Below are 27,190 nucleotides of genomic sequence, written 5' to 3'. Positions count from 1 at the left end.
TTTGAATTGAGTGGGTAAAGAATACACGTAGCAATTTTTCTACACGGCTTGAGTTTGCATGTTATGAGTTTGTTTATTTATTTATTTTTAAAGTGTAACTTTTCCAGGGAGAATGTCAAACCCCTAACGAGATTAACCAAGGTGTGCAGCAGATAATGTTGTTTACAAATCACAACCGCAGTTTCAGCGAATGCCAGCACTGAGATTGTATTAAAGCCTGCCACTGGTACAGTCTGAGCTCTTACAGGATTACCACTAGTGTTTGTTTCATAGTACGTAAATACCTGAACGTGCTACCTAATGATAACTTTACAGAGGAGAGCAGCAGTCTGGATCAAACTAATATTTTCTGAAAGGAGAGCCAAGCCAAGCATATCAATCAGTATTCAAGAAAGAGATTAACAGGAACTGTCAAGGCTAGCTCCATTTATAAACTTCTGTTGAATTCTGCAGTCAGTTTATTCTCCAGAATAGAATTTTATTCAGTAATAAACATTGCCCCTAAAATCTAAATGAAAAGTCTAGATTATGAACAGTTTGTTTTAGTGCTCTCCCTGAATGATTTAGCTGTCAAGCTAAAAAGAAACATCCTGGTAAACGCAAATAAACAAAAACCCACCAAGGGATTATCTGAAGAATAATATGCAGGCCTTACACCTATGTATGTAATATAAAGTGGTGACGAATTTTGCTCTGAATTGAAAATGTAACTTTAACGACTGGCAGCAGTGGCATCAAGTTAGATTTTTTTTAATGACCTAGTCTGTCACACACTGGTTTCTTTCTGATGATCCAATCTCTTATCCACTAGATTAGTAGCACACTGAAAGGAGACCATAGGGTCTAGTCAATTGATCTGAAAGGCGGCAACTGTTTAAACAATTAATATTGAGGTTATGAAATGAAACTTCAGTGCATCTTGGTATTTTTTTATTTCTTTCTGTAGAAGGTATATATTTTACTTAAATAATCAAAGCACACAGATGTACCACTGATTAGATCAATTGAATAGACTCCAATATTGCTACAAAGGCTAAAACATTTTAGATGGTGACCCAAGTCTAAAGAGGGAGAGCATCTAAGAGTGAATGCAGCTCATTGAGAAAGAAGGTAGTACAGCTAGAAAAACAAGATTCACTACTTGTGTGCCAGCAGAGAAAGGTTTAATTTATTGTCTTAATCTTGAGATTCAGTGCAAAAATTCCAACTGCATTAAGATCATGCATATTTCTTAATGACATATAGTTTTAATCTTACCAGCACTAGACAGGGCAGTGAAACATTATTAGTATTATTATTATTATTATTATTATTATTATTATTTACACCTGCAGTAATTTTAATAGCATTTAGCCATTTTTATGTTTTAAACAGTTCGCTAGTTCATGACTACTGAGGTTATGCTAGTTTATGTAATGTCACTTCAGACATGACAAAGAATTCTTCAAAAACATCAAACGTCAGAACATATGTCCTTTTTAGGTTGCTTTTAGTACTGCTGTCTGTACTAGTTTGACAACAAATTGCATTGAGTGCTTGTCATTCATATGGCATATACTAGGCGTTCCTGTCGGTAAGGTCTGCAATGGAATGCTTGTTGACAATGCTAAACATCCTGCACCCAATCATTTGAACTGTAAATCAGACTTATAAATGCAGAATTGGAAGGCAATTGGTTTGACAGGTGCCTGTGACCAATATATTTTGCTAAATAATATGACTAGCTCAAGGTTTTACATGTTCAGTCCTGTTTATCTTGGGTATATCTAGGTGTGTGCTAAGGCAACACATCAAGCTTGGTTTATTGACATTAAGCAAGGTTACTACCAGGGTTGTTGCAAAATGAATCCAAAAGATCACTATTAATCAAACCATTTTACCTCTGGGTGATCAGTAATTTAAGGGAATTGTTAAGAAATTTGCAATTCCAAATCTAGAATTATGCTGACTGAAATCTGCTGATTTAATTATCTAGTTGCTGTAAACAGTTGTGCGTGACCAGAATTAAACAAGTAACTGAGTTCCAATTCACAAGGAGTTGTTGGAATGTCCTTCGGGATTGCAAAGTATCTCTTCCTATAGGAGGATAATGTTTCAACACAGTTTTACAAAGCGTTAACAGCTTAACCCCGGGGCCCATGTTGAATGTTCAGTTATTGACAATGCTTGCAAATCCAAGATCTCCCGTGACTTTGCAGTAATTACTGGTACTTGACCAAACTCACGTGTCAGAAACACAGCAATTTGGGGATTTTTTTTTTTTTTTTTTTTTCAAGTGTACATTCACAATAGGCTACCATGGAAAAATTAACATTAATTAAATTGTTTATAAGCTAGTATGTGCCCCTTAAAATAAGACATGATCATTTTTACACTCTTATTGTTTAAGAATGCAGACCATGACAACAGCAGTGAAATGAGTTGAATGAATGCTGCTATAGCATTACTATTGCCAGCACTGGAAAGGCTTGTTAAGAAAAGGCCTGCTGGGGCCGTATTGGGAGCGGGTTATTGGGGATCTGCTGAGGCCACATAATCATTCACAGGTCACTGAACTTGAACTTCAGTTTGCGTAGCAATTTTATTTTTAATCAATGAATGTTTTATGGCATGGATGTAAATATGCAACTAAAGTACAGATGATGGCAGCTACCAGAATCCATTGATTGACTGGACTGAACATAGCTGTGCATACAACATGTTCTCTAAATCTCTTTTTTTTTTTTAATTATACAACGTATTTTATTTAGACTAGTCTGGTGCCAGCTGTGTTGGATTTCTTAACTGCATCAACTTTTGAGACCTATTGAACTAGATGTCTATCATATTCATTATAAAACTATTTATGGGCAAATTTGTGAGCAATATGTTGGGTGGGATGAGACAAGCATGATCTTTAGTTATTTATAGCAGGTCTACACAATTTAAGAAAACAAAAGGCTTTTGATTGGAATTATATTTCCATTGCTGGCATTGAATGTGCAGAGCAAAGCCTTTTAGAAAGACTACAAATCCCAGCGCGCTACATACCACACAAAACTCCTCCCTGTATTTGATTGTCACCACGTGATGATGTCATCGGCGGAGGGATAGAAGCTTTAGGACAGAGAGAGGAGAGACAGGAGTACCGAGATAGAGTGAAATAGCTGCAGGGAGAAAGTGTAGGGCTCGACATATTTTATATTGTCAGGAACTCATACAAGCAAGTCAAATATATAGATATATAAAGAACGTTACTGCCAAGCGTCCAGGTGTCTAACTGAGAAAGATTATAACAGTGTTATTCTGCACAGGGATATAAAATGTCGTCTCCAAGTCCGGGTAAAAGGCGAATGGATACCGACGTGGTGAAACTGTATCCTTTTCAGAACATAAACAGAAGAAAATATTTTTATATTTAATGTTAAACATCGTAATGACAGCAGGTGCATTTTGTGAATGTTAATGTTTTGTTGATTGTATATCAATCGATCAGTAAGTTAAGACTAAGAAATGTTTTATTTGGTAAGGATGTTAACATTTTTGTAAGACTTCTTTATATGTGTTATGATAAGATTACTAATGTTGCGACCATGAAGATTATTGTCATTATGGATAATATTGTAGGCAATGCTGATTGAGTTGGCAAGCAATAATATCGAGCGATTTTTAGAGAAAAATATTGAAATGTTTTAACCAAAATTTCCAAGCTTTGTACTTTATAATAAAAAATAGTATACATTAAAACTACATTGTATATTTACTATAATGATAAAATTGTAATGTTATGCGCTTTAAATATTTGAATCGTAACGTTTTAATTCGTTTTAGAACGGTTTGGATAGAGCAGTCAATGACAAGAACAAATGCAATTCCATTAAAATGTTTTTACGTAATATCCGCATTTTGAATAAGATGTTCAATTAATTAAAAGGAAAAAAGTCAATTTCCGTGTTTGTTGTCTAGTTTAGAAAAACACACATGACATTTGAAATAGTCTGCCTTATTAAAAATAAGTTTGAACTGTTGATAGCTTTTTACCATGGATGATTTATTACATGGAAAGAAACTGCAGTGTCTACGTATGCGAATACTACATGCATATGAATTAGCCATTTGTATGTGATATATTTTTTTTTATTCTTTATAATAATTTTAGTTGTGTCATGATTAAACGTTTAAGGTCATTTTCTTGTTTTTAAATAGAAATGAAATGCACTAGATGTTATCGCACAGAGATCACAAGGTAAGGTCATCGTATTGAAAACAATTTGCGTTTAAAATACTGTTGTGACGAGTCTTTGTTAAATGTCAAAGTGTTTTTTTTTTTTGTTTTGTTTTTTTTAACTCGTGAATCATAGGGAGTGGGATCAAATTAAGCGTTTCTCACACATACCATGTAATATTTAATTAAAGACCTTATGCTATTTTGAAAAGTTTTGTCACGATTTATTTGACTTGTACATATACGGTAGAATGGAAGTGATAACAGAAATAAAGGTGTTAGTTTGTAAGATTGCCCTTTTGTATTTAAAAAGTATGTTTGGTTATTTAAGATGTCATTTAATTAAGCACTTGACCTCTTATAGCAGAAACTGTTGGATTTCCCAGTAGTTTGTACCGTTCTCGTTTTGTTTCCTGCTGAAGTGAATTAGTGGTCTGTGTGTACAGCATTGAAAGAAAAGCTATCTGGGGTACTAGGTTTTAGCCTAGGCCTGTACATTTTGTATCCAAAAGCAATAGTAAATTTTTTCTTTAAAAAAAAAAATAAGAACGTTGAATTGGTGGATGCTGTTTACATAGTAAGCACTGGTTACCTTGGCCTAAATTTGAGCTGATAAGCTCTTCGATCGTTTCTTTGCTGTTTTATTGCTATGTTTTAAAGCCATGACATGTAAACTTTTCCAGTTCTAGAATGCATTTTCATTCAGGATAGTTTGTCAACAACGAGACTGCCCTGCGTGGGCTTCAAGTAATGTCGAGGTTATTGAAGCATGTATCGCCTAAATATCATCCGTTCATGTATTGTCTTGGAGGGCAGTTATTTTTGTCATCCGCTAATTTTATGTACTATACATGTGTTGAAATCACTACAAGCTGGTTTCCTGATATCTCTTACGATTTAGGCCCAAAATAGTTGAGCAGATGTTTTACATGGTAATAAAATGAACATATGCGTTGTTCGCAAATATGTTTATGCGTGCTTCTTTTTACACAATTTATTTATTTAAGTGTCGTATTTGGGGCATTTTGCTTTAAATGTCGAGCTGTGTGGAGTTGTTTTGTTGGTTTCTGAGAGCAAGGAGAATTGTTGTATTCTGATTGGTCGTTGTGTTACTACCCGGAAACGGAAGGAGGGTGGGATTTAAGAAACAGCTGATAGACTGACAACAAAGCCTGTTTATATACACATGGAATTTTTGTTTTGGGGGAGGGGGGATCGTGGATTCCTGCACAAATGGTTACCAATCGGCTTCCTGGTGTCAAATTCAAACCCAGAACTGCTCGCATACTCTTGACAATCAGATCAGAGTAAAGAAATGTTAGCAAGTCTAGCTGCCATTAGTAACTAATGTCACAGCAAAGGGGAATGGGTATGTAGTGTATGATCATTATCCTGGCAGAAACTCACTTTGGGAACTTTTACTCGATAGGCATGTAATATATATTAATGCCCTAAACAATGTTCCTTGAGTGTTTCTCCAATAGTGTGATAATAGTTAAGATAATGATGTTAATATGGGGCTGGTACAAAGACTCCTCCAGTGTAGCACTCCAGTTGTTTTTGTTTTTGTCTGCTATAGTGGAACTGCATGGCCTAATTCTACTAGATGTATTCTAAATTTAAAATCCTATGCTGCCAAAGTGTTGGTAAATCCTTTATTTGGAATGTAAGTTGTGGTTTGGTTTCTCAATTACAGTGATGTTAGTTTTTAAATATTTAAAGCAAAACTGGTTAAAAATAACCTCCCGTGTGAAATAATGCTACATTTTTTTTTCTTTTATTGGAAGGAATGCTTTGTGTGTGTTGCATCTGTTTTTTGTTTTTTTAATTTAATTTATTTTTACTGTAGTAGTGTGTGTGTGTGTGTGTGTGTGAAGGACATGTGTTGGCCATAACTGCAATACATCACTAAATCCTTGTTAAAACCAGTAGCTTATGGGAGATACCAGTCAGCTGTAACCCCCAAAGCTGTTGCTGTCTGTAATTATTGAAACCTGGTTCCAGAGCTGCCTGTGGAGTGACAGCACATACTAATGTGTGTGTACAGAGTAGCAGAGTTGGAGAGGTGTGGGGGAGGAGAAACCATATGCACTGCAAGGGGTTTAGTGTTGTGTAATCATTTTACACTTGTGCTCCAGACCCTGCCTTGTGTTTGCAAATGCTGCACTGTAGAAAACCCGTCCTAACTAAGCATATATGGGCTTCTCAAAGTATGATCCATGTTATGCTTAATGCATTTTGTAAATATAATTAACTACTGTACATTGGCCTACACTGTCCCTTTTTTCCCAAGGTGTTTGTTTTGTCTGCATTAAACTTGGCTTCTTCTGATATTAACCAAGCAATCATGCTTGAATGGTTTAACTTGCCTTTTTAACTGTCCCTGTTGATTCGTGTAGCTTCAAGTGACTTGCAGGATTTTTTTTATATTGGGCTTAGCATTAAGTTAAAGTAATGCTTTCTGTTGTGTGTGTTTAATGTGTATTGCTTGAGTTGATGGGGTCTCGCACTTGGTTGATGGATGGATGGATTGGCATTTTTCTCCCTAGTTTTAAAAGGCAAACCCTTATCCCTAACAAAACATATCCTTTTTAATTTGAGATATATTTAAGCAAGCAATATATTCTTTTGGTTTGGAAGATTTAACAAGGTAGATAGACTGACTTTGGTGATTTCATGAAAACTGTTTAAATCAGTTTAGGGAGTTTTGATGTGCTGCAGCAAACTGCTTAAGTCAACATTTCACACAGATGGAATACACAGTGCGTTCTTTGTGTTTGCTTCATTCTCCCTTTTTATTGGTTAAAGCCTAAAGTAAGAAACTTGACTCATTTGTGTGCAAGTGCTTTGCTGCATTTCAGAAAGGAATACACTTTATTCCTTTTATCATTCTTACTGTGATATCCGTACATGAAACTGTCACATGTCACTAACTTTTAGGGTATTCATTCAATATATTGACAGTTACAGTTTGCTCTGTTAGTGCCCGTCTGTCTGTCACATTGTGAACACAATTTCATTTTCTTGACTCCTCTACGTTTTTATGACAGATGCCTAGCTTCCTTTTAGACGTTTTTTAAAAATGGTATTTGCTGCTATGGCAAGAGTGTGTGTGTTTGTTTTTTGTTTGCAAAGTTTGTTTCCATTTATTTCCTCTACTCCTTGTTTCTAGTTTGTGCATTTTGGAGACCGATCAGCAGCACTGCAAAGAAATCTGTTGGGACAGAGGGATTCCATATCCAGCCATCTGTTGGTCTGTAGATATCCCAATGCTGATGCTGGCATTTTATACAGCAGGGTAAAAAATGCCCTCCTTAGCCTTTTTATGAAATTATTTATCAGTCTTTCCATAACATGAGATGCAGATGTATATATTTACAACCTGTACCTTAACCTTCTCCAAAAACCACATTTGGGGGCTTCACAAAGAAACATAGAAGCACTGCTTCTGATAACCCTTTCCTTAGGCAACTCTCAATTTCTTGTTTCTTTGATTGCATATTGTAGGTTTCAGAAAACCCAGATTTCCGGCTTTATTGCTCTTACTGGCTGTAATAGCTTTAACACCCGACTTTCTCAGTCGGAGGTGGCTAGAGTTTGAAGGAGCCTTTGTGATTGCATAAGCTTGTGAATTATTTCAGTGAACACTGTGTGCTAGCAAGGTTTCCGTAACATCTTTGAAACCACTTCATTGACATATGCTTTGGGCCATTCATTGAATGAACCCAGCCAGGAAATGTGGGATGAATATGCACTTTTTTTTTTTTTGTTTGGATTAGGTGGAACACAAAAGGTTGATTTTATATCATATCCCTGTAAATAAATCTCTCGTGAGTAAAATAAACCAGGTTCCCCAACAGCAAATGGTTTATGAACATATTTGTCATTTTTTTCCAACGAGTACAATGTTTGTTTGAATATGGGAAATGTTTGTCCCAATGCTAATTATTAGAAAGTGTGTAGTAGGGCTGCTACGATTAAATCCAAAATTGATTTATTCAATCTAGTCCTTTCCTCATTATATACATCGATATAAATACTGGATAATCTATGCAGTAATTGCACTTTTGAAAGTGCATAGTTAATAACATTATTTAAGTTTATCAACTAAATGTCACCGAATGCCCTGACTTGCTGTTTACATTATTTCTGCCAAAGGCAAGCAGTGGGTATCCTCTTTTCCTGATCGTGTTGACTAGCATCTGATTTGCTGGTCCCATCCTACCAGTGAATCAGTTTTGAAAATGCTTTGTAAGTATGCATCTCTGTGTATTCAATGTTAAAAAAAAAAAAAAAAAGCGTGCTGCCTTGAATTCAGAGCAGGACGACAGGCTTGTGTTCCTGGCAAACAGCCTGTAAATAAACAGAGCATATTGATGAAAACTGATTAGATATAGTCTGCGCTGCTTTGGAGTTTCAAAATGAACTGATGTAATGAATATTCAATAATAATAATAATAATAATAGCAGCCCTTGTCTGCAGGATTAGGCTAAGTATAATACTAACAGGTGCAACGACTTTTCATTCCAACTTTTCCTTTTATTATGTTCACAAACAAACCAGTTTTCTGAGATGCAAACAAAATAACCATTCTCACGTAGTTTCCTGTTTTGAGCAACACAGTGATGGTGGAAACCCAGTGACCTAAAGAAAGTTTTAACCACAGAGTCGGGTGTACCTTTTGCGTTTTGTTTTTATTTTCTTTAACTTGGAGTAAGTGGAAAACAGATAAGTGACTGAAAGGCCCCCAGTAGGATCTGCCTTTCAGAGATAACAACATATACAAAACAGCTTAGACTTTACTCAAAACGACCTTTATTATACAGTACTGTAGAGAAAAATTAGTCTACTGTAGTGGTATTTCTCCATGGTATACCTGTCTTGTTACTGTAGTGTTGGCTAACTTTGTGCTTTTAGGACTATTAAAGTACCAGTAAATGTTCTTGAAATTCCAAGGTTCAAATTGTTTGCTTTGGTTGGACTGATGGGTGCAAAATGTGTTCATGGGTGTGTACTGGAGTGCATTTAACAATGTGTCTCACTGTACAGAGGAAATGATGATGCTGTAATTGTGGGTAGGCACATTTCAGCTTTATGTACAAGAAGGAAGCTTAATGGCACAGCTGTGAACCTTTTCTGGTTCTGTTAGAAATATTTCTGCATTTACTCAGTGGTCCATGCTTTTCAGAGGGCCATGCATTTTTTCTTAAGTTATATAGCATCAGTTCTGTTCTCAACCTTAAAATGTATGTTTTGTGATAAAAAATAAAAATAAATCCTCTGGTGAAATTTGTTAAACCAATCAATTTGCACAGTCCTTGAACTACTGTACTATTAGGTACAGGGCTCCAGGCTACGACTAAAATGGTACAAATGTGACTGAACATTTTTCTCTTTATAGATTACAAGCTAGAAGTGTATAATAAAATAAAGGTTTGGTGTAGATTGGATGCAAAATGAACAAGGATCATCTGTATATGACTGCACTAGTTATAATCTAACCCCATGGCACAGACAGGTTTTTGGTTTTCTCATTAATGTAATTCTAATGATCCTAAAGAAATGAAAAATCTTGCCAACTGTAACTCTTGCTTTCTAAAACTAATTTGAACTTTAAAAAAGTGTTTACATTAGTGTAGGCTAAAACAGATCCACTGCTGTGCTTCACAGCAGCCATGTGACTTTACTTGTCCTACCAACAAAAGCACACATCTAAGTATAACAATAAGATACAAACTTTATTTGTTCATGTGTTTCTTGACGTCTTTGTGTAGAGGTCATTGAAGACAAAGGGAGACCCCTAACCAGCATTTTAGAATATAATTTGTGATTTGGTTTGGCATTCTAGAGGAGGTTAATCAACACAATATGCCAGCTGTCCATATTGTGAAATTCAGACGTACGTGGAGGGTTGAGTAAAAAGATGTGCAAAACTCAGCTACCCCCTCCCCTTTTAAACAAGTTCTGCAGTGAGTGCCTTGCAAGTGGCGTGCTGTTAATTTAGTTGGAGGTTTTCTCTGTGCTTGCAAGCTGAGTTAGTAATACAGTGTTTTGTAGTCACCAGTGAGGATGTACGGCTGTAGTTTAATTGGAAGTGCTTGGAAAAAGAAATGTATTGGTTTATTTGAGTTAAATGTGCAGACAAAAAAAAAAAAAAAAAAAAACAGAAAAAAAAAAAAACACACACACGCAAAAATATAATATTGCCAATTACCAAAAAAGGCATTTAAGGAAAAAATTAACTTGGTACTGTTACTTTTTTGTTTTGAGTTGGAATTAACTAGCAACACTCCTTGTGTGTACTGTACACACGGTTAGAAAGTCTGTCACAACTGTTACATTTTTTTACAGTTTGCAAAAAACTTTTTTCCCTTGGGGTACAGTGCAGAATCTGTGTACGTTCATATGTGCACGTCCAGTGGATGGCTACTTCAGTTTCAGATAGATCTAATGTAAAAAGGGAGACAGACTTCAAATTAGTAGTTTTTATTTATTTATTTTTTTCTCCACCCTGAGGTTTCTGACTCCTGGCAGCTAAATTAGATGTGAGGTCTGTGTGATGCTTGGATTCTCCTCTGAACTTTGGGTAAGCTTGGACATTTTGTTTCAAGAATAATTTCACACACACTGACATTGCTTCAGCAACTTCCTTGTTTAACTACATGTTGTACAACTGTATCTGTTCCCCTGCAAATGTCATACTGTTTTCACAGTGCTTTGAGTTTTTTTTGTTTGTTTGTTTTTTAAATAGTGACCTAGTGAATTCAGGACCTCTGAACTTAGTGTTTTAATACTTTGTTCCACTGAACTTTAACTCTCTCATCCATAGGGTGTTGTATGGAAAATGCTAAAAGCAATGTTCAACCAAGAGATTTATTTTTTTATTTTTTTTTAATCAGCACTGTGAGGCTTAAGGTGGTCTAGGTGATGCAGTGAAGTACTGAGGTTACATGCAAAAGGCATTTTATCCTCGTATTTAAGTTATACTTATAATGTATACTTACTATACTTATATAATGTAATGTAGGTTAAACGGCTATAGGCCAACTATTGTCTATTTGAACTGTACTTTTTTCTTAAGTCATGTGTCCGTTGCAACAGTCCTAAATTTATATTTTGTTCAGTTACAACGTTTCCATTTGACACATTTCTAGAATGTAATTTCAATCTAAATGTTAAGGTGAGACGCATCAAAGGAAGGAAATGTGAAGGTTTAAAATAGAGCTTTGAGTATTCCAGTGTGAATGTGAAGTTTTAAAGGTGTGAATTCAGTTGATTGAATAGGAAGTTGGTACAGATCAGTTGAGAATAAGAGTATCACACTTCCTGCCTTTTCATCTACTCTTAAATTTTAAATCAAAGTAACTCTTGGCTTTGCAGTAAAGATACAGTTTTCATTTTATTTTAGGGCAGTATAAATGTTGCATTTCATTTATGCACAACACTGCTGATCAAAGCATTTTGCATATTAATAATTGTATGCTAAAAATAAAAAAAAAATACTGGTTGTGACTTCGTCCAAATGTACACGACACAGAGCAAAGTTCTAGTAAAACTAAAGACAATTACCAACATAAAATAAAGTACTCTTGGTACAAAATTGGGTGAGTGAAAAAATATGAACTATTTTGTTAATGTAGCATAATTATTGGGCTGCTTTTTAACTATTGTTGAAAGCTATCATTGTGCCTTTTTACCAGTAAAGTGGATATGGACAACAAAAATATAAATCCATTGTTTTAATAAATGCTAGCTGAGATTATACAGACCATTTAAGTATCGTCTATAATAATGTATCTGTCTTGCTGGCTAAGTGTATATATTTTTTTAAACCTCCAGGGATGGAAATAAAACTTCCATTGCATAGCAGTTTGATCTATTTCTGGTTTTCCTATGAGTTTAAAAAGACACAGCTTCAATTATATAGTGTTTGGAGCAAAGATCAAAACAAATCCAGCACCTCTCTATGTACCTCTTCAGCACTGAGTCACTCGGTGCTCAGTCATGTGATTACTTAACTAAATTAACACTTGGAGACAATGGATAGAACCTTGAGGCACAGCACTTGTTTTGGTACCTTAATTGTTCTTACTAGCAGAAACATTGTAAGTTTGTTTTTTCTTCACAAAAAATGGTGCCTTGATGCCATGGTGCTGCGGTATTTTTTCTGCTGGTTCGTGAAGTTCATGCTGTTCCACTTGTACTGCAGAGAATCGAGATTTGGGCTCCTATTTTAAAGAGGTTCGCATTGTTCAAAGTATAAGGTTGTACTACTCACATTATTGCAACTGAGACTAAATTCCATCTTCTTGTAAATGTTGCTTGAAACTTCTGCATTAAGTAGGCCTATTCCCTGTGTAGTTTGTACAGTAGTTTCATACAGGCTCCTAGTAAATGTAGAGTTAAAAGTAACCTTTTAGAAGCAGCAGAAACTTAAGGCTCCATCTGAGAAATAAGAGCTCTTTAAGTATTTGCATTCCAGCTGAGGAGGAGTTTTAGGTCTTCATGTGATTTGTGAGTTGGTTTGTTGATGTCTTATGTGGTCCTGGATTGAGACTGAGATGCATCCAGGGTAGATTAGTCTTTTAAGTTGCGAGTTTAATAGGGCATTGCTTCAGGAAGGTAAGGATGCACTGAAGATACCAACATCGTTATCCATTTTCAATAATTAGCTGTCTGCTGTATCAGTATAATTGATGGAGCCAGCTTGGTGGTTGAACAACTAAAATTAGATTTATTTTTAGTACCTCAGTTTTCCTATATGGGATGATTCCAACATGGCCAACCAGTACTGGCTGCCTGCAGTGTATTCTGGTTGCAGTATCAAATGGGTTTATGGGCCGAAGACTGTACAGTGTTGAGTGGAATCCGTCTTAATTAAGACTAGCACTGTTGGGTATTTGTGTTTCTTCTCGTGGTCCATGGCAAAGCATGCTATTAACTCTTTTTCTCAAGTAGTTTTTAATCTAGCAAAGGGTTCTGGGATCAAGTAAACACATTTTTTAGCAAACGCCATTTTATATAAAAAATTGTTAGCTGCTTGATATGTGTGTTTAAAATTTCCAAGGAGCAGATTTTAAAAATAAATACATAATCAGCTATAAAATTTACTTTTATTAGGATCTTTAGAAGTGTGTCCCTAGGACAGTTGTCACATGGTTTCTGTATGCTCTGCAGGTTTGTTTCGGTTTCATGCATTGTGCTAATCCAGTTCCATTACTTGCACTGTGATTTTAGAATATGCCACAACAATTGGGTTTTTAGAAAGTTTGTGAAACCTGAAGTTCCAGATTATTTTAGAACTATGGAACACTTAATTTTAACTTAATTTCTTCTTATACACACTGCATTAATCAGATCAAGATGAGGAGGTTTATTTATTTATTTATAAATATAAATGAGATTGTGGTTTGTTTCTTCAGTCTATAAATCCCTTAAAAAGAAGAAAAAAAATCAGTGACAAATAAAATATAAATGATCTTCAGCAGTTAGTGATGCTGGAAAACCGTGTCAGTATTGTCTTGTTGTGTTTCTGCTCAGCTGTGCTAAGCATGGATAGTGTTGCACTCATGAAATCTGATCTTCTGATGTCTTGGCATTGATTTACCAGTACACAGATTCCAGGGACGAGAACATGGTATCAGATTTAGGTGGCAACTCTTGGCTACAGTTTGGCATCCCTGACTCTGGAAATGCACATGAACTGTGCTGCTTGAATAAGGGCCCCAAGCAAAAGCTGTCTGGAATGCTGATTTGCCGCAAACAAACTTCTCTATCGTCAGCCAATGCCTTTTCCCAGGCCTGCCTGTGTGCCATCTGCACTGGGATCACTTTGTCTAGACTGATGCACATGACATCGGGTACAAGTGACGCCTTGTGAGTTATATTGTGCAAGTTTGCAGTAGTAACTTGCATTGAGGATGCATTGTCCATTTCTAAGGTGTAGCAGTGTCCTCTGGGATTAATGAACTCTGTGGATTTTAGTGATTGTTTTATTTTTGTAATCTTAGACACCATTAATGTCATTTGTTTTTTGTAAAATGCCAACTACTGGTAATTTATATACAGTAAATGAAATACCAAGACCCTGTGTTGTCAGAACCAGTGTTCAGTTGTCATCTCGTGCCGTGTTCTTAACCACAAGCCTGGTCATCCTCATCTATCATTCTGGCATTTTGAATAGGTTATGTTTATTCATTCATTCATTTTTTATGTTGGTGGAATGTTATTGTAATAATAGAAACAAACGACTTGCACACCTTTTGAATTAGTAAAATATCAACCAACTCTGAAAGTCCCTAAAAGTATCTTTTTGTATGTTGTGACAGCACTATGTAAAACACAACAGCAGTTTTTTTAATAATCTGTCTGTTATTGTTAATACTACAACCTTAAAATAACTTTGATTGCTATGTGTAGACTAGACTTTATCTAAATATTTTACTTTGTCTGTTTATCCTTTTATTCTTGGCTGAGGTCAGGCCCATGGATCTCAGACACATATCTTAAATTGTAAATGTTTATAACAAACATGATTCTAAGAACTTGTGTCGTTACTAGTCATTTTAGAAAAAAGTGAATCCAAGTGTCATTTGGCTCCAGGTGGCAGTATTTGTGTTACTTTTATTGCGGTGAGCAGTACAATCTCGATTCTTGCAGTGTTTTGAAAATCACAAAGCACTTTGAGGGGTGGAATTTTATTTTTGGGACCTATATCTAAAATACACTTAGGTAACCCAACAGGAGGCAGGTCTCTCCGAAATGGCGAGAAAGTTAACATTTTCAGGTAAGGTAAGAAAGAATACATGTACAACACTATGAATTTAAACTGTGATACTGGCTGTAAGACACAAGCAAGTATTCTAAATGAATGGTTCCATTTTTTTTTTTTTTTTAATTTCTTTTAAATTAATGATTAAAGCTGAATACATACTCATTCTCCTTAACTCCTGTGCAGTATTGAAAGTAAACATGAAGTTACCATCCTGGGAGGACTCAATGAATTTGTAGTGAAGTTTTATGGACCACAAGGAAGTAAGTGTATTTCTAAATTACTAAATTAAGTAAACTTTGATTGTATCACTACAGTTTCACCATTGGATTACCTTGTGTTCACACAGGTATGGGAATATATATATATATATATATATATATATATATATATATATATATATATATATATATATATATATATATATATATATATATATATATACACACACACACATATACAGCTCTGGAAAAAATTGAGAGACCACTGCAAAATTATCAGTTTCTCTGGTTTTACTATTTATAGGTATGTGTTTGGGTAAAATGAACATTTTTGTTTTATTCTATAAACTACTGACAACATTTCTCCCAAATTCCAAATAAAAATATTGTTATTTTCTGCAAATAAATGCTCTAAATGACAACTGGTCAAAATAACAGAAAAGATGCAGTGTTGTCAGACCTCGAATAATGCAAAGAAAATAAGTTCAGATTCATTTTTAAACAACACAATACTAATGTTTTAACTTAGGAAGAGTTCAGAAATCAATATTTGGTGGAATAACCCTGATTTTTCAAGCACAGCTTTCATGCGTCTTGGCATGCTGTCCACCAGTATGTGGTGGAGGATCGGTGATGATCTGGGGGTGCTTCAGCAAGGCTGGAATCGGGCAGCTTTGGCATGAATCAAGCCAAGTACAAGGTTGTCCTAGAAGAAAACTTGCTTCCTTCTGCTCTGACAGTGTTCCCCAACTCGGAGGATTGTTTTCTCCAGCAGGACAATGCTCCATTCCACACAGCCAGGTCAATCAAGGTGTGGATGGAGGACCACCAGATCAAGACCCTGTCATGGCCAGCCCAATCTCCAGACCTGAACCCCATTGAAAACCTCTGGAATGTGATCAAGAGGAAGATGGATGGTCACAAGCCATCAAACAAAGCCGAGTTGCTCGAATTTTTGCGCCAGGATTGGCATAAAGTCACCCAACATCAATGTCAAAGACTGGTGGAGAGCATGCCAAGACGCATGAAAGCTGTGCTTGAAAATCAGGGTTATTCCACGAAATATTGATTTCTGAACTCTTCCTAAGTTAAACATTAGTATTGTGTTGTTTAAAAATGAATCTGAACTTATTTTCTGACAACACTGCATCTTTTTTGTTATTTTGACCAGTTGTCATTTTCTGCAAATAAAAGCTCTAAATGACAATATTTTTATTTGGAATTTAGGAGAAATGTTGTCAGTAGTTTATAGAATAAAACAAAAATGTTCAATTTACCCAAACACATACCTATAAATAGTAAAACCAGAGAAACTGATAATTTTGCAGTGGTCTCAATTTTTTCCAGAGCTGTATGTATCTATGTATGTATGTGTGTGTGTGTCATATATATATATATATATATATATATATATATATATATATATATATATATATATATATATATATATATATATAATATATATTATATTATATATATATATATTATATACATATATAATACAAATCTGGAAATACTTTATTGTTCTGATAGTCCTATTTTTTTATGGGCCCTGGTGTGCGAACAGCTTTCTAAACTGTCACAGGTTAAATGCAATTGTTTTACTACCTTTTTTTCCCTTTTAGTCTAGCCATGCCCGGTGCTACCTGTTTTTACTTTCTAAGTTTTCTGGGTGAAACAGAAAGAAAGAAATTAAATAAAATACACCCAACACAGAAAGGCTGTAATTGGCCAGTTATGGGGCACTACAGTCTTATGTCACAAGCACCCCATTCACATTGTTGATTTGTTGCTACTATACATAGTTATAAACAAACTTGTGTTTACATTGGAAACAGCTATCTCCAATCTAGGATTAGTTTCAAATACCAATAAATAGAGTAAAATAGTAATATTAGGACATTGGTTCTTTTTCATAACTATCTCCCCACAACCACTATTTCAACCACAGGTACAGCATTTATTAAAGCTCACATATTGTTTCATAAGTAAGTTTCCAGTATTGTTACTAATTATTTTTACACCTGTGAAGTTTGTACAAAAAAAGATTTGTTCACTTACCCAAAACATTTTTGAAAAATGAAAATCACTTCAGGGGTGTGCAATTTATATCACCTGACGCTCAGGACAATATGATATGTGTGAGGGACAGCAAGTTTTACCGTTATACTTTGCCCGTTAGACATAGTTTTTATTTATTTCTTTTTCCTATGTTTGTTCTGTTAGAAAAGTACTCTGGGTATATTTCTAGAGAGCCATGCAAATTTCTGAAAATTGAATTGTGGAAGTCTAGCACCTGACCTACACACAAACATTTAGTGTTTATGCCCCACCCCTGTCACTTCTGATTGGCTAGCTGTGGAAAAAGCTGATCTTCTATTGGTTACAAAGAAACACAGAAATTACTGCCGAGAGAGCCTCTGGCAAGGCATAGGCTAATCTTTTAAACTTAAGGTATTGTTTACATGTTTTGTAAACTAGCAAATAAGTGACACTGCTTTCTTAATACATGAACCTTAGAAGATTAGTTCTGAGTCTGCTTTGTGGTCAAGCGTGTACTTATGAAAACAAATTAATGATTTGTTTTGAACAGAAGTTATATTAGTTATTTATTGGACATGAAAAAAAGCTCTCTCTCTCACCAGTCAAAAGTTTAGTACACTTGCTGGAAGCTTGTTTTTTTTTCCATTGTTGACAATGTTTTACGTCGTACACGTTTCTGTAAATACTTGAAAATGAAAACACGTTACAATATACAAAACATATGGATTCCTCAAAATAGCCACCCTTTGCCTCAGTAACAGCCCACAAACACGAGGCATTCGGTTAACAAGTTTCAGCAGGAAATCACCGACATGTCTTCCCAGCTCTTCTGCAGCAATTCCCAGAGATGTAGGGCACTTGTGGGTAGCTTTGCTTTGACTCTTCTGTCCAGTTCGTCCCGTACAAGTTCTATGGGATTGAGGTCTGGAGACTGGGCAGGCAAGGTCATTAGATTGAGTTGTCCTTCACTTTCCTTCTTCGCCAGATAGTTCTTGCACAACTTTGACAACTATCTTGCTGAAGAATGAAGGACTGCCCAACTAGCCGTAATCCTGACAGAATGGCATGCCTCTGAAGTATGCTATGATAGCCATGCTGGTTGAGCTTGCCATGGACTTGGTAAAGATCACCAACTCTGTCACCAGCAAAATACTCGGTGGTTGGACCCAAATATTTCAAATTTTGACTCATTGGTCCATAAGACCGACTTCCACTCAAACATCCAGTTTCTGTGTTTTCTGGCCCAGGCAAGCCTCTTCCTCTTATTCTGCACTCTTAACAATGGTTTCTTTGCAGCAATTCTTCAGGTTAGGCCAGCTTCACGCAATCTCCTCTAAACAGCTGATGTTGAAACATCTGTACTTCTAGTAGCATTTAGCTGAGCTTGTGTTTCAGGGGCAGTTAATCGCCAGTTTTGCAGACTTGTGACTATACTACCTATATTTATAGTAATCATGGACCCTTGCCAGTTAACAGTAATTGGTGACAAAAGGTTAATTAGGTAACATGCTAGTTAACTCAGAGAACATCTAACAAAGACACTTTTATACTTAGGTCAGTGTTCTAACACCGTGTTATGCATATTTCAGACTTTTAACTGACTTGGGCTTCAGACTGAAATCCCCTTGCTTTGGGTGACCATTTCATTGACATTGACCAGATTTACATTTTCATTTAAAAATTAAATTTTTGAATGCAATTCACTTATGATTATCAGCTTATATCATATAATAAAATATTAAGTGTTTATAGATAAGTTTATACAGTTAAAAGCATAGATAATCATGAAAAACCTGGTTTCAAGCAGGTGTACTCAAACTTTTGACTGGTACTGTATATATAAATATAAAAATAATTTATAATATCTATCTATAGATATAGATATATATCCTATAGGATAGATATAGACACCTTGGGGGGGGGGGGGAAGGACTATTTTTGTATTTGAATAACTCCAAGTATTAATGCTTATAGTTGTACTCGTAGTATGTTACTTAAATTTACTAGCAAATGTGTTCCAAACTGTACTGAGAAGATCATTTCCTTAAAGTGTTATAATTGTGTGAGCAGAGGTGGGGTCACAGGGAACCTTTTCTGTATCTTCAAGAATTTAGTGAACCATTCAAGCTACAAGACTAGATTTGCCCTTGTTAATCACTAATTGATTGTGTTCACTGTTAACTAAAACAAAAATCTTAAGTTATATTCTACTTTTTTGTGTGTGTTTTGTGCGACGGGGAGGAGGCAAGTAGATTAAGAAGGGCAAGTAGTTTTTCTAGCATTTTGTCTCTTGAACTTGTTGAAACAAAACCACTTTCAGAATAAGTAGGCTGTCACTCTGTCGCTGCTTGTTTCTGCTAAGAAACGTAGACGTTAAAACTTGTATACTGTGTGGTTTCCTCCAAAAACAAAAAATACAATAAGTACAGTAATCAGATCACACTAAATTAAACTGACTGTATTACATGTCAGAGCTATAAGATGATAAAATGTAATACTGTAGCTTTTATTAGGTGATATTTTAATAAAACCATGAAAGTTGTCTGATAGTGAAGATAATAGACTTAATTCTAATGATACTGCTAAGCCTGTGTATCTGTAGCCAGCTTTTTTTCTTCTGCTCACTGTAGTGGCTTTTCCATTTTCCAAGCAATGTTTATCTGTTTGTTTTCTTCAACCTTTTAGCGCCGTATGAAGGGGGTGTGTGGAAAGTACGAGTAGACCTACCCGACAAATATCCATTTAAATCTCCATCTATAGGTATGTATCTGGTTGCTGATGGCACCATTTTACTATACTGGAGATCACATTTAGCTGGAAAAAAACAGTTCTATTGCAGTGCAAAGGGTTTGCCGCAGATTCTAGAACAGCCCCATAGTTGGTTGCGTATGGTCTTGATGCAAAGGTTTAATCACTTGTAAAGATTATGTAGTGATAGTCTATTACTGTTATTTTTTTTTTTGTCACACTACAAGATGCACTCAACTCCAAGCGATTGTCTAATTTGGAATGGTAAATTAGCTAGTCAACACCAATGATCTTCACCTGTAGAGAGCTTCCCTTACAGGGAAATATATACAACAAATACGCATTTAAGAGAAGTAAAAATCTCATGGCCAAAACGACAATATATTGTGCCAATATTTTTCCTTTTTTTTCTGTAAGGCACAGCTGATTAAACAAAATAATTTAAACAAAAATTGAATTGTCTAAAAATAGGTACTGTTTTTTCCAATATACTGCTCAGTAACCCCAGTCCTCTTCAGGGAAAGGTTGTAATTGAATCTACTATACTGGGATTTAGCTTGTGAGTGCAGCTTACTTTACACTTTTTTTTTCATTCCTATTGAATGTAGTCTGTTCACATTTTTTGCATCAACAAAAACCAGAATGCCTTTCCATTCTTATCCTCCATGGCACCCATACAAACGTTTGTGTCAAACTGACAATTTTCGACTGATTCAGATAGCCATACTATGAGAATTAAAGTTTGTGTGGGCATTCCTTAGCGCATGTATTCCTCATGTAGCGCATGCATTCCTCATGTACCTGCTTATGAATTCTGGCTTGCATTTCCATATAATGATCAAATGGCTGTGAAAGCATGTCCTGGTATGTCTGAACATAGTGCCTACTGTATCTCGCACATTCATTGTGTGCTGCTGTGGTACAGCAAACAAAATTGTATTCCTTTACTCTCTCGTTGTGTATAGATTTTTAAATAATTTCTTTGTCTGTTTGGAATTAGGCAAATTGTATTCTTGTGTCTGTGTCCAAAGTAATTTTTCACAGCAGTAGGATGAGACATTTGTGTCTGTCTGCAATTAACCATTGACTAAAAACAGACAAGGGCCTGTGTGTCATTGAGAGTTAACCTGTGCTGGTGGTAAAAGCAGGTATGAAAATAACCTTTCTTTCTGGTAACAGCAACTGTGTTTGTTGCAGGATTTATGAATAAAATTTTTCATCCCAACATTGATGAAGCGTAAGTATATTTTCTTCAAGTAAATTCTACAATGCATGTGTTCATTGGGCCAACATTTAGATAATAAATATCAGAACAAATATTTTAAAGACTCTTGACATTTGCAGTTGTTTACCTGTCCTATAAATACTGAAAATTGCACTTGAATAAAGACCTTGATAAATCTGCCCTGTCCTGTACAGTACAGCAGCGGCTTATTGTTCCTTGATTTGTTTGGCTCTATTTTATAAATATAGTTTTGTGTATTTATTTATGTCTATCTTTCAACTCGTTGTCTGTTTGGAGAGCATGCGCATCGCTGTATTGGAGATTGCAGATGAGAATTCTGCCTGGGGATAAATTTCAGTTAAGAGTGTTAGATCCTGAATGCTTTGCAGATGGTTAAGATCCAGTGGCAGTGGTTACTGTCCTGTTTCTTCTCTCTTTGCTAATCCAAACAGTTTCCAGAATGCTTCAAATAAATATATTTGCTCAGTGACTGCTTGTCTTGGCAACAAATGAGAGGTATTTGAAGGATGTGAAATTCAGATGGAGGTAGTTTAAACAGGTTTGAGATTTCCATAAGTGGACTGGCTCTTTAAGAATTATGGCTAAGGAGGCTTTTCTAAGCCAAATGCACTTGCAGAATCTATGCAAATCAGCTGTATAAGGCACACAAAATAAACCATTTTTCTGTAATTCTTTTTAAGTGGTCACTGGTTATTATATTAGTGGCTAATGGGGGAAAATACAGTTTTAACTCTGATTCCCAAATATGCATTTATTTACTTTTGTTCCATAACCATGCAGTGAAGCAAATATAGTATTTCCTGATATTGTTTCAAGTTTATTTATGCATCCCATGTAGTTGAGTATAATTAATAGTGACTACTGTATAAGGCACAGTTCATTGTGTTTTGCTAAATCAGAACTAGGATGCATGCAGTATGATGTATGTAAGTATGTAAATTTGATCTTTTCTTTTCCAGGTCAGGAACTGTGTGTCTAGATGTAATTAACCAAACATGGACAGCACTCTATGGTGAGTGGACTTTACTATTGTAATTCTGTGTGTTCACAAATCAGTGGAGATACACAATGGAGGTGTATCTCTTCACCATTTAGGGGGGTTTTAAAAGAAAATGATTATTTTGGATAAACTGTTAGATCTGTATAAACCAGTACAATTCTAGCCCTCTGTTCAGTGCACAATCTAATTCTCTGATTATACTTTAACACTACAAGGTCATTCCTAGAAAGATCACGGTCAGAAAACATGCTGGTAATGGGATAAGTGGAGCACGTCCATTTAGTCCAAGCTTGGGATAATTGGAAAAATGCATCAATTGTGTGCTGCATGAGAAATGCTGAAAATCAATTCATTTAGTGTATCAAACCAAATTTAAAGAAAGAAGAAAAGGCAATGTTAACTACAGAAATGCATTAAGCAATTTAATTGTAAATAATGGTTTAATGTCAGTAATAATGATTTAAGTGTGACTGTAAATCTATGTTTAATAGATTAATGTCTGGTTTTTACACACCCCGATCAGCACAAATCTTCGACTACCTAGTGTTACCAGAGGCAAGGTTAGTGCTGATTAGGGTCTGCGTTGCCAGCTGTAAGTGTTTTAAACCTTTTGTGTAATTGTTTCCAATAAAGGCATTAACCTGATCATTTTGTCCTTATTATATTCCAGATCTGACCAATATATTTGAATCGTTCCTGCCCCAGCTGCTTGCATATCCTAATCCTATAGATCCTCTAAATGGGGATGCTGCAGCCATGTACCTCCACCGACCAGAGGAATACAAACAAAAAATTAAAGGCAAGTACTCCAGGTTTTTTTTACATATGTTAATCCATTGCCTCTGTTCATATATTCTATGTAAATGGAATTCAACTACAGAACTGTATTCTGCCGCAGCATTAGCATTTCATGCTAGGACCAAACTTCTTTTGCATTTATTATATTAATTGCGTATCCAAAAGCAAAGCTGCAATGTGGTTGTTCAGAACAGAAGTAAGTTAAACTCCGCTCAAGATTCATATTAAAACTTTAGGCAGAAAACTTGCTGAAAACATAAATATTGTATCACTGAATTAAATAAACAAGAGTAATTAAAGTGTATACCTAATAAAAGGGCATGTTTGCACACATTTAGTTAATAATAATAATAATAATAATAATAATAATAATAATAATAATAATAATATAATATAATTATTATATTATTATTATTTAAATATCTACACACGCTCATAATGTCTCATTTGTCTTTGGAGCCTTCGGACTTTTGATAGTATAAGCAACAAATCTGAAAACATTTCATTTTTTTATCCTAATATGCATTATTGGGAATGAATAAATGACTTGAATTATGTATGAAACATTTATTAGTGGTAATAGTGGCGACAAATACTGTAATAAAGAAAATCAAAGAATAAAAACAGTACTAATATTAATAACTTAGCTAATGCCTTTATCCAAGGTGACTTCCTTAACTTACTGCAGCAGCTTGTATTGTTCATTTTGGATTGTCCTTTTACTATAGCGAACAAAAGGCTTTGGACCCAAACAGGGTTGTTATAGTGAGGGTGTTAGTATTTGACTCGTATGCTTAATATACGACACTTGCACATTTTAATATGTAATGTGTGTACATTTGTTTCATCTTTCTTATTTTTCACCTCCCACTGTGTTCAATATTTAGTAGATGGTGTAAAGAAGTTTGGATCAGAATCCAATATCATCCCTTACAAAAAAGTAATATACTGCAAGTATACTTGTGCCAAAATTGTCTGGTTTTAGTATACTATTGGTACCATTATACGATCCTATTTTGGCACAAGTATACTTGCAGTATACAACTTTTTATATTCTCTTTGTAAATAATGCAACGTAGTTCTCAAATATTGGACATTTCTTAGATTGTATTTTACTTCTCTTTTGCATACCTGCATTGCTCTTGGTGTATTATTTATTAAATATTAATTTATCATTAATTTAATATGCAATTGCATTGTCCAAAGGAAGATGCTAATTACTGGCTTCCATGTATTCACATATACAGTATATATAGTAGCCAGTGAATTGATCCACTGTTAACCTGTTAACATCAACATTTGTTTTTTTGGTGTTTGCATGCCAATGCAGACATATTGAGTTGATATCTTCTCGGATGCCTGTTTCCCAGCCTGACACTGTTCCTTGAGTGTCCCCTGTACACATTAAGTTGAATTGTCTTGTGATTGTTTCTTCCCCAGAATACATCCAGAAATATGCAACAGAGGAGGCCCTGAAGGAGCAAGAGGAGGGCGCTGGGGACAGCTCGTCCGAGAGCTCAATGTCTGACTTTTCAGAAGATGAGGCCCAGGATATGGAATTGTAGTAAAGAGAGAGACCCTTAACAGAACAGAGACTATGATTTCCTAACCATGAGAAGCAGACTAGAATATTCATATTTAAACAAGGCAATGTTTTTTTGTGTTTTTGTTTTTTTTTATTACTAAACAAGGATTTTTATGGATATAGCATCGGCGTATGTCTCACCCTCCTAGATGTTCTTCATTTGTCGTTTCTCAACCTAAGGCGCATAGCATTCCCACATTCCACTTTGGTAGCTGCATTGCCTGAATGCATGTGATGATCACTGTATCCTGTTGGTCAACCTAAACCGTGTGTGACTGAACTCTGTAGAACAAAATGGACACGTCGGTAGACAAGGCCAAGAGACGGCATCCCTTTCTATGTGACCAATGCATCAAGAGAATTTTGGATGTTGTTACTGGTAGTCGCATCATGGCTATTAATATGTGAAGCTTCCAGTTACATTTTTTTTTTTTTTTTTTTAAGACCTTTAATTGTGTAAAGCTGATTGGGTAATTAAACACTTAGGTAGGAACATAGCTGGTTGCTGCCTTGCAACATATGATTATTAGAATTGCAATTGGTGGCTGTTTTATTTTTTTGTTTCATAGCACAGTGATTGCCGTTCAAGAGAAAAACTGTAGCTTCAAGAACATTTTCATAAAGCTGACTTTTTGCCTTCCATTGAAAATTTGTCAAAAGCTACCATTGTTTAAAATAGTCTATTTTTTATATTTACCAATCTGGGCAGGATTTAAAACCCATGTCTTTAAGGAGGGGTATGGTTAAAAACTACCGATGTGATGTAAGTTTCAGACTGAACACAAAAGTGTGTTTTGTTTTATTTTATATATATTATTAGTAGCCAGTACATCTGTCCACTGTTTGTCAAAAGTTTAGGTTTTTTTTTTTTGTTTTATAAACATTTGACAAAAGACAAGTGTCAAATAATTTACCAGTCACAGTTTCTATCGGTAGTAAAATGATGCAAACATTACCAGCCAATATTTTGTATTATTAGTTCTACCTTGTTTCCTTTTTCCTTTTATTTTTTAAAGCTTAATAAAATGTATTTGACCCCAGCTGGGAGTCCAGATTGGCTGGTCTTCAGGCTTCTCCAGGACTAGGATGACAGAGGTGGATTCAGAATTTTTAAAATGCTCCACAGTCTGATAGAGTTGCTCCTCAAGATGTTGAGAATCGCAGTGTAAGAGATTAACATTTGGGGGACAGGGGACGGACGACATCTTTTAAATAGTACGTGACATCACACTTTTTTTTTAATTTCAGTCATTTTATAATTTGTATATTTAAATATGTGTTGGCCACAGAGCGACTGGGAGACAAATATTCAGTAGTATCCATAAAGCACAATATATTTTGGTTCTACTTATTTAAGAAAAGTAGAATTCAGATTGCGTTTGCATGTTTTCTTTAAAAAAAAAAAAAAACTTGTTTTATTGTGACATGTCACAGAGTTATGTAGGGCTGTGGTGAGCTAGTATTCTTTTTTTAAACAATCTAGTGGCTTCAGTTGGAAGGATAGAGTTAAGTATGTAAGATGTAGTTGTAAACTTGATTACTCTTGAGGAGCAGGTGGTACTTGCAGGGGGAGTCCGATTTTGCTGGTTCTTTAACTTGCTTACCTTATCAACTTGCCTGTCGCTTGTGTGTTGGCTTTTTTAGGGATAGTTAGTATGCTGGGTGGTGATTTTCAAAATAAAATGTATGCACATTAAAACTTACAGGTGTAGCTTGTTTGAGCGACTGACCTGAATAATGGGCCCTTTTAAAGGTTACTGTTTTCATTAATTTCAAGATGTGGTTGGAAAACACTATTCCAAAGATTTATCAATGCCTGCCCCTTCCTTGGACAGTTGCTACAGAATGGTATTTCAACAGAAATCTGTGGCATGACAGACTATACTGATAAACTGCCTCCATGTTGGCGCATATATATGTGTGTGTTTACAAAATTCTTTCCCACCTTGGATTAAAGGATAACTTTGTTTTCAGGGTTCTTTTGAGGTCTAATCATTAACACGATTCATTTGTAAACTCATCTTAAAAGCAGCTAAGCTGAATGGTCACAAATAGGTCATTGCTGTGGAAATGTAAACTGTCAAAGTGAATCTGTTGCATTCTGTTTGGAGTTCTGTACATGGATGCATTCAAAACTCTTTTTTGGGACATGTTATCAGGAAACTGCAGTTACTCCCCTATAAAACAAGATGACATGCCTAGCATGCAAAATTCACTGTACATTTTGGGTCAAATAGTTTGCTTTTCAAGTTATGATTTTACAGGATTTTGGGCTGTCGTGTATCTAAAACAACTCTTGTTCATGGACACTGAAGTTGGAGCAGAGCGATAAAATCTGGTTTCTTCACCTTTTATATATTTCAAAGGATTAAATTTAATCTCAATGGATACAGTATTGTATTACGTGCAAAGGACAAACTGAAAACAAAAATGCTCATGGAGGCATCTCATATTTTTTATAGTTAAAAATACCTGCATTAAGACTAAGATCCAGATGTGTTCCCTAAGAAATAAACATGCTGTGCTGTACTATCAAACAGTGGAAGTACTTTTCCTGCAGATTTTTTTTTTGT

The 27,190-nt window shown here is 35.3% G+C and overlaps 1 protein-coding gene and 1 long non-coding RNA gene across 2 annotated transcripts; both read left to right on the top strand.

Annotated features, from left to right (window-relative positions):
- The first annotated feature begins 3,093 nt into the window (after positions 1 to 3,093).
- LOC121318161 (ubiquitin-conjugating enzyme E2 H) lies at positions 3,094 to 27,190 on the top strand. Its single transcript, XM_041254549.1, has 7 exons — positions 3,094 to 3,355; positions 15,163 to 15,239; positions 19,926 to 20,000; positions 21,186 to 21,225; positions 22,194 to 22,246; positions 22,905 to 23,033; positions 24,473 to 27,190. The coding sequence occupies exons 1-7, from the start codon at positions 3,303 to 3,305 to the stop codon at positions 24,595 to 24,597; spliced, it is 552 nt and encodes a 183-aa protein (XP_041110483.1). The 5' UTR covers positions 3,094 to 3,302; the 3' UTR covers positions 24,598 to 27,190.
- On the top strand, positions 3,366 to 8,472 carry LOC121318162. The gene is made up of 3 exons (XR_005950581.1): positions 3,366 to 3,504; positions 4,186 to 4,225; positions 7,377 to 8,472. It is a non-coding gene; the product is annotated as an uncharacterized LOC121318162 (long non-coding RNA).

The sequence above is a fragment of the Polyodon spathula genome, chromosome 7 (genome assembly GCF_017654505.1).
Source record: "Polyodon spathula isolate WHYD16114869_AA chromosome 7, ASM1765450v1, whole genome shotgun sequence".
Classification (NCBI taxonomy): domain Eukaryota; kingdom Metazoa; phylum Chordata; class Actinopteri; order Acipenseriformes; family Polyodontidae; genus Polyodon; species Polyodon spathula.
The sequence above is the reverse complement of the archived record's forward strand: the minus strand, read 5'-3'. Positions and strand labels throughout refer to the sequence as shown.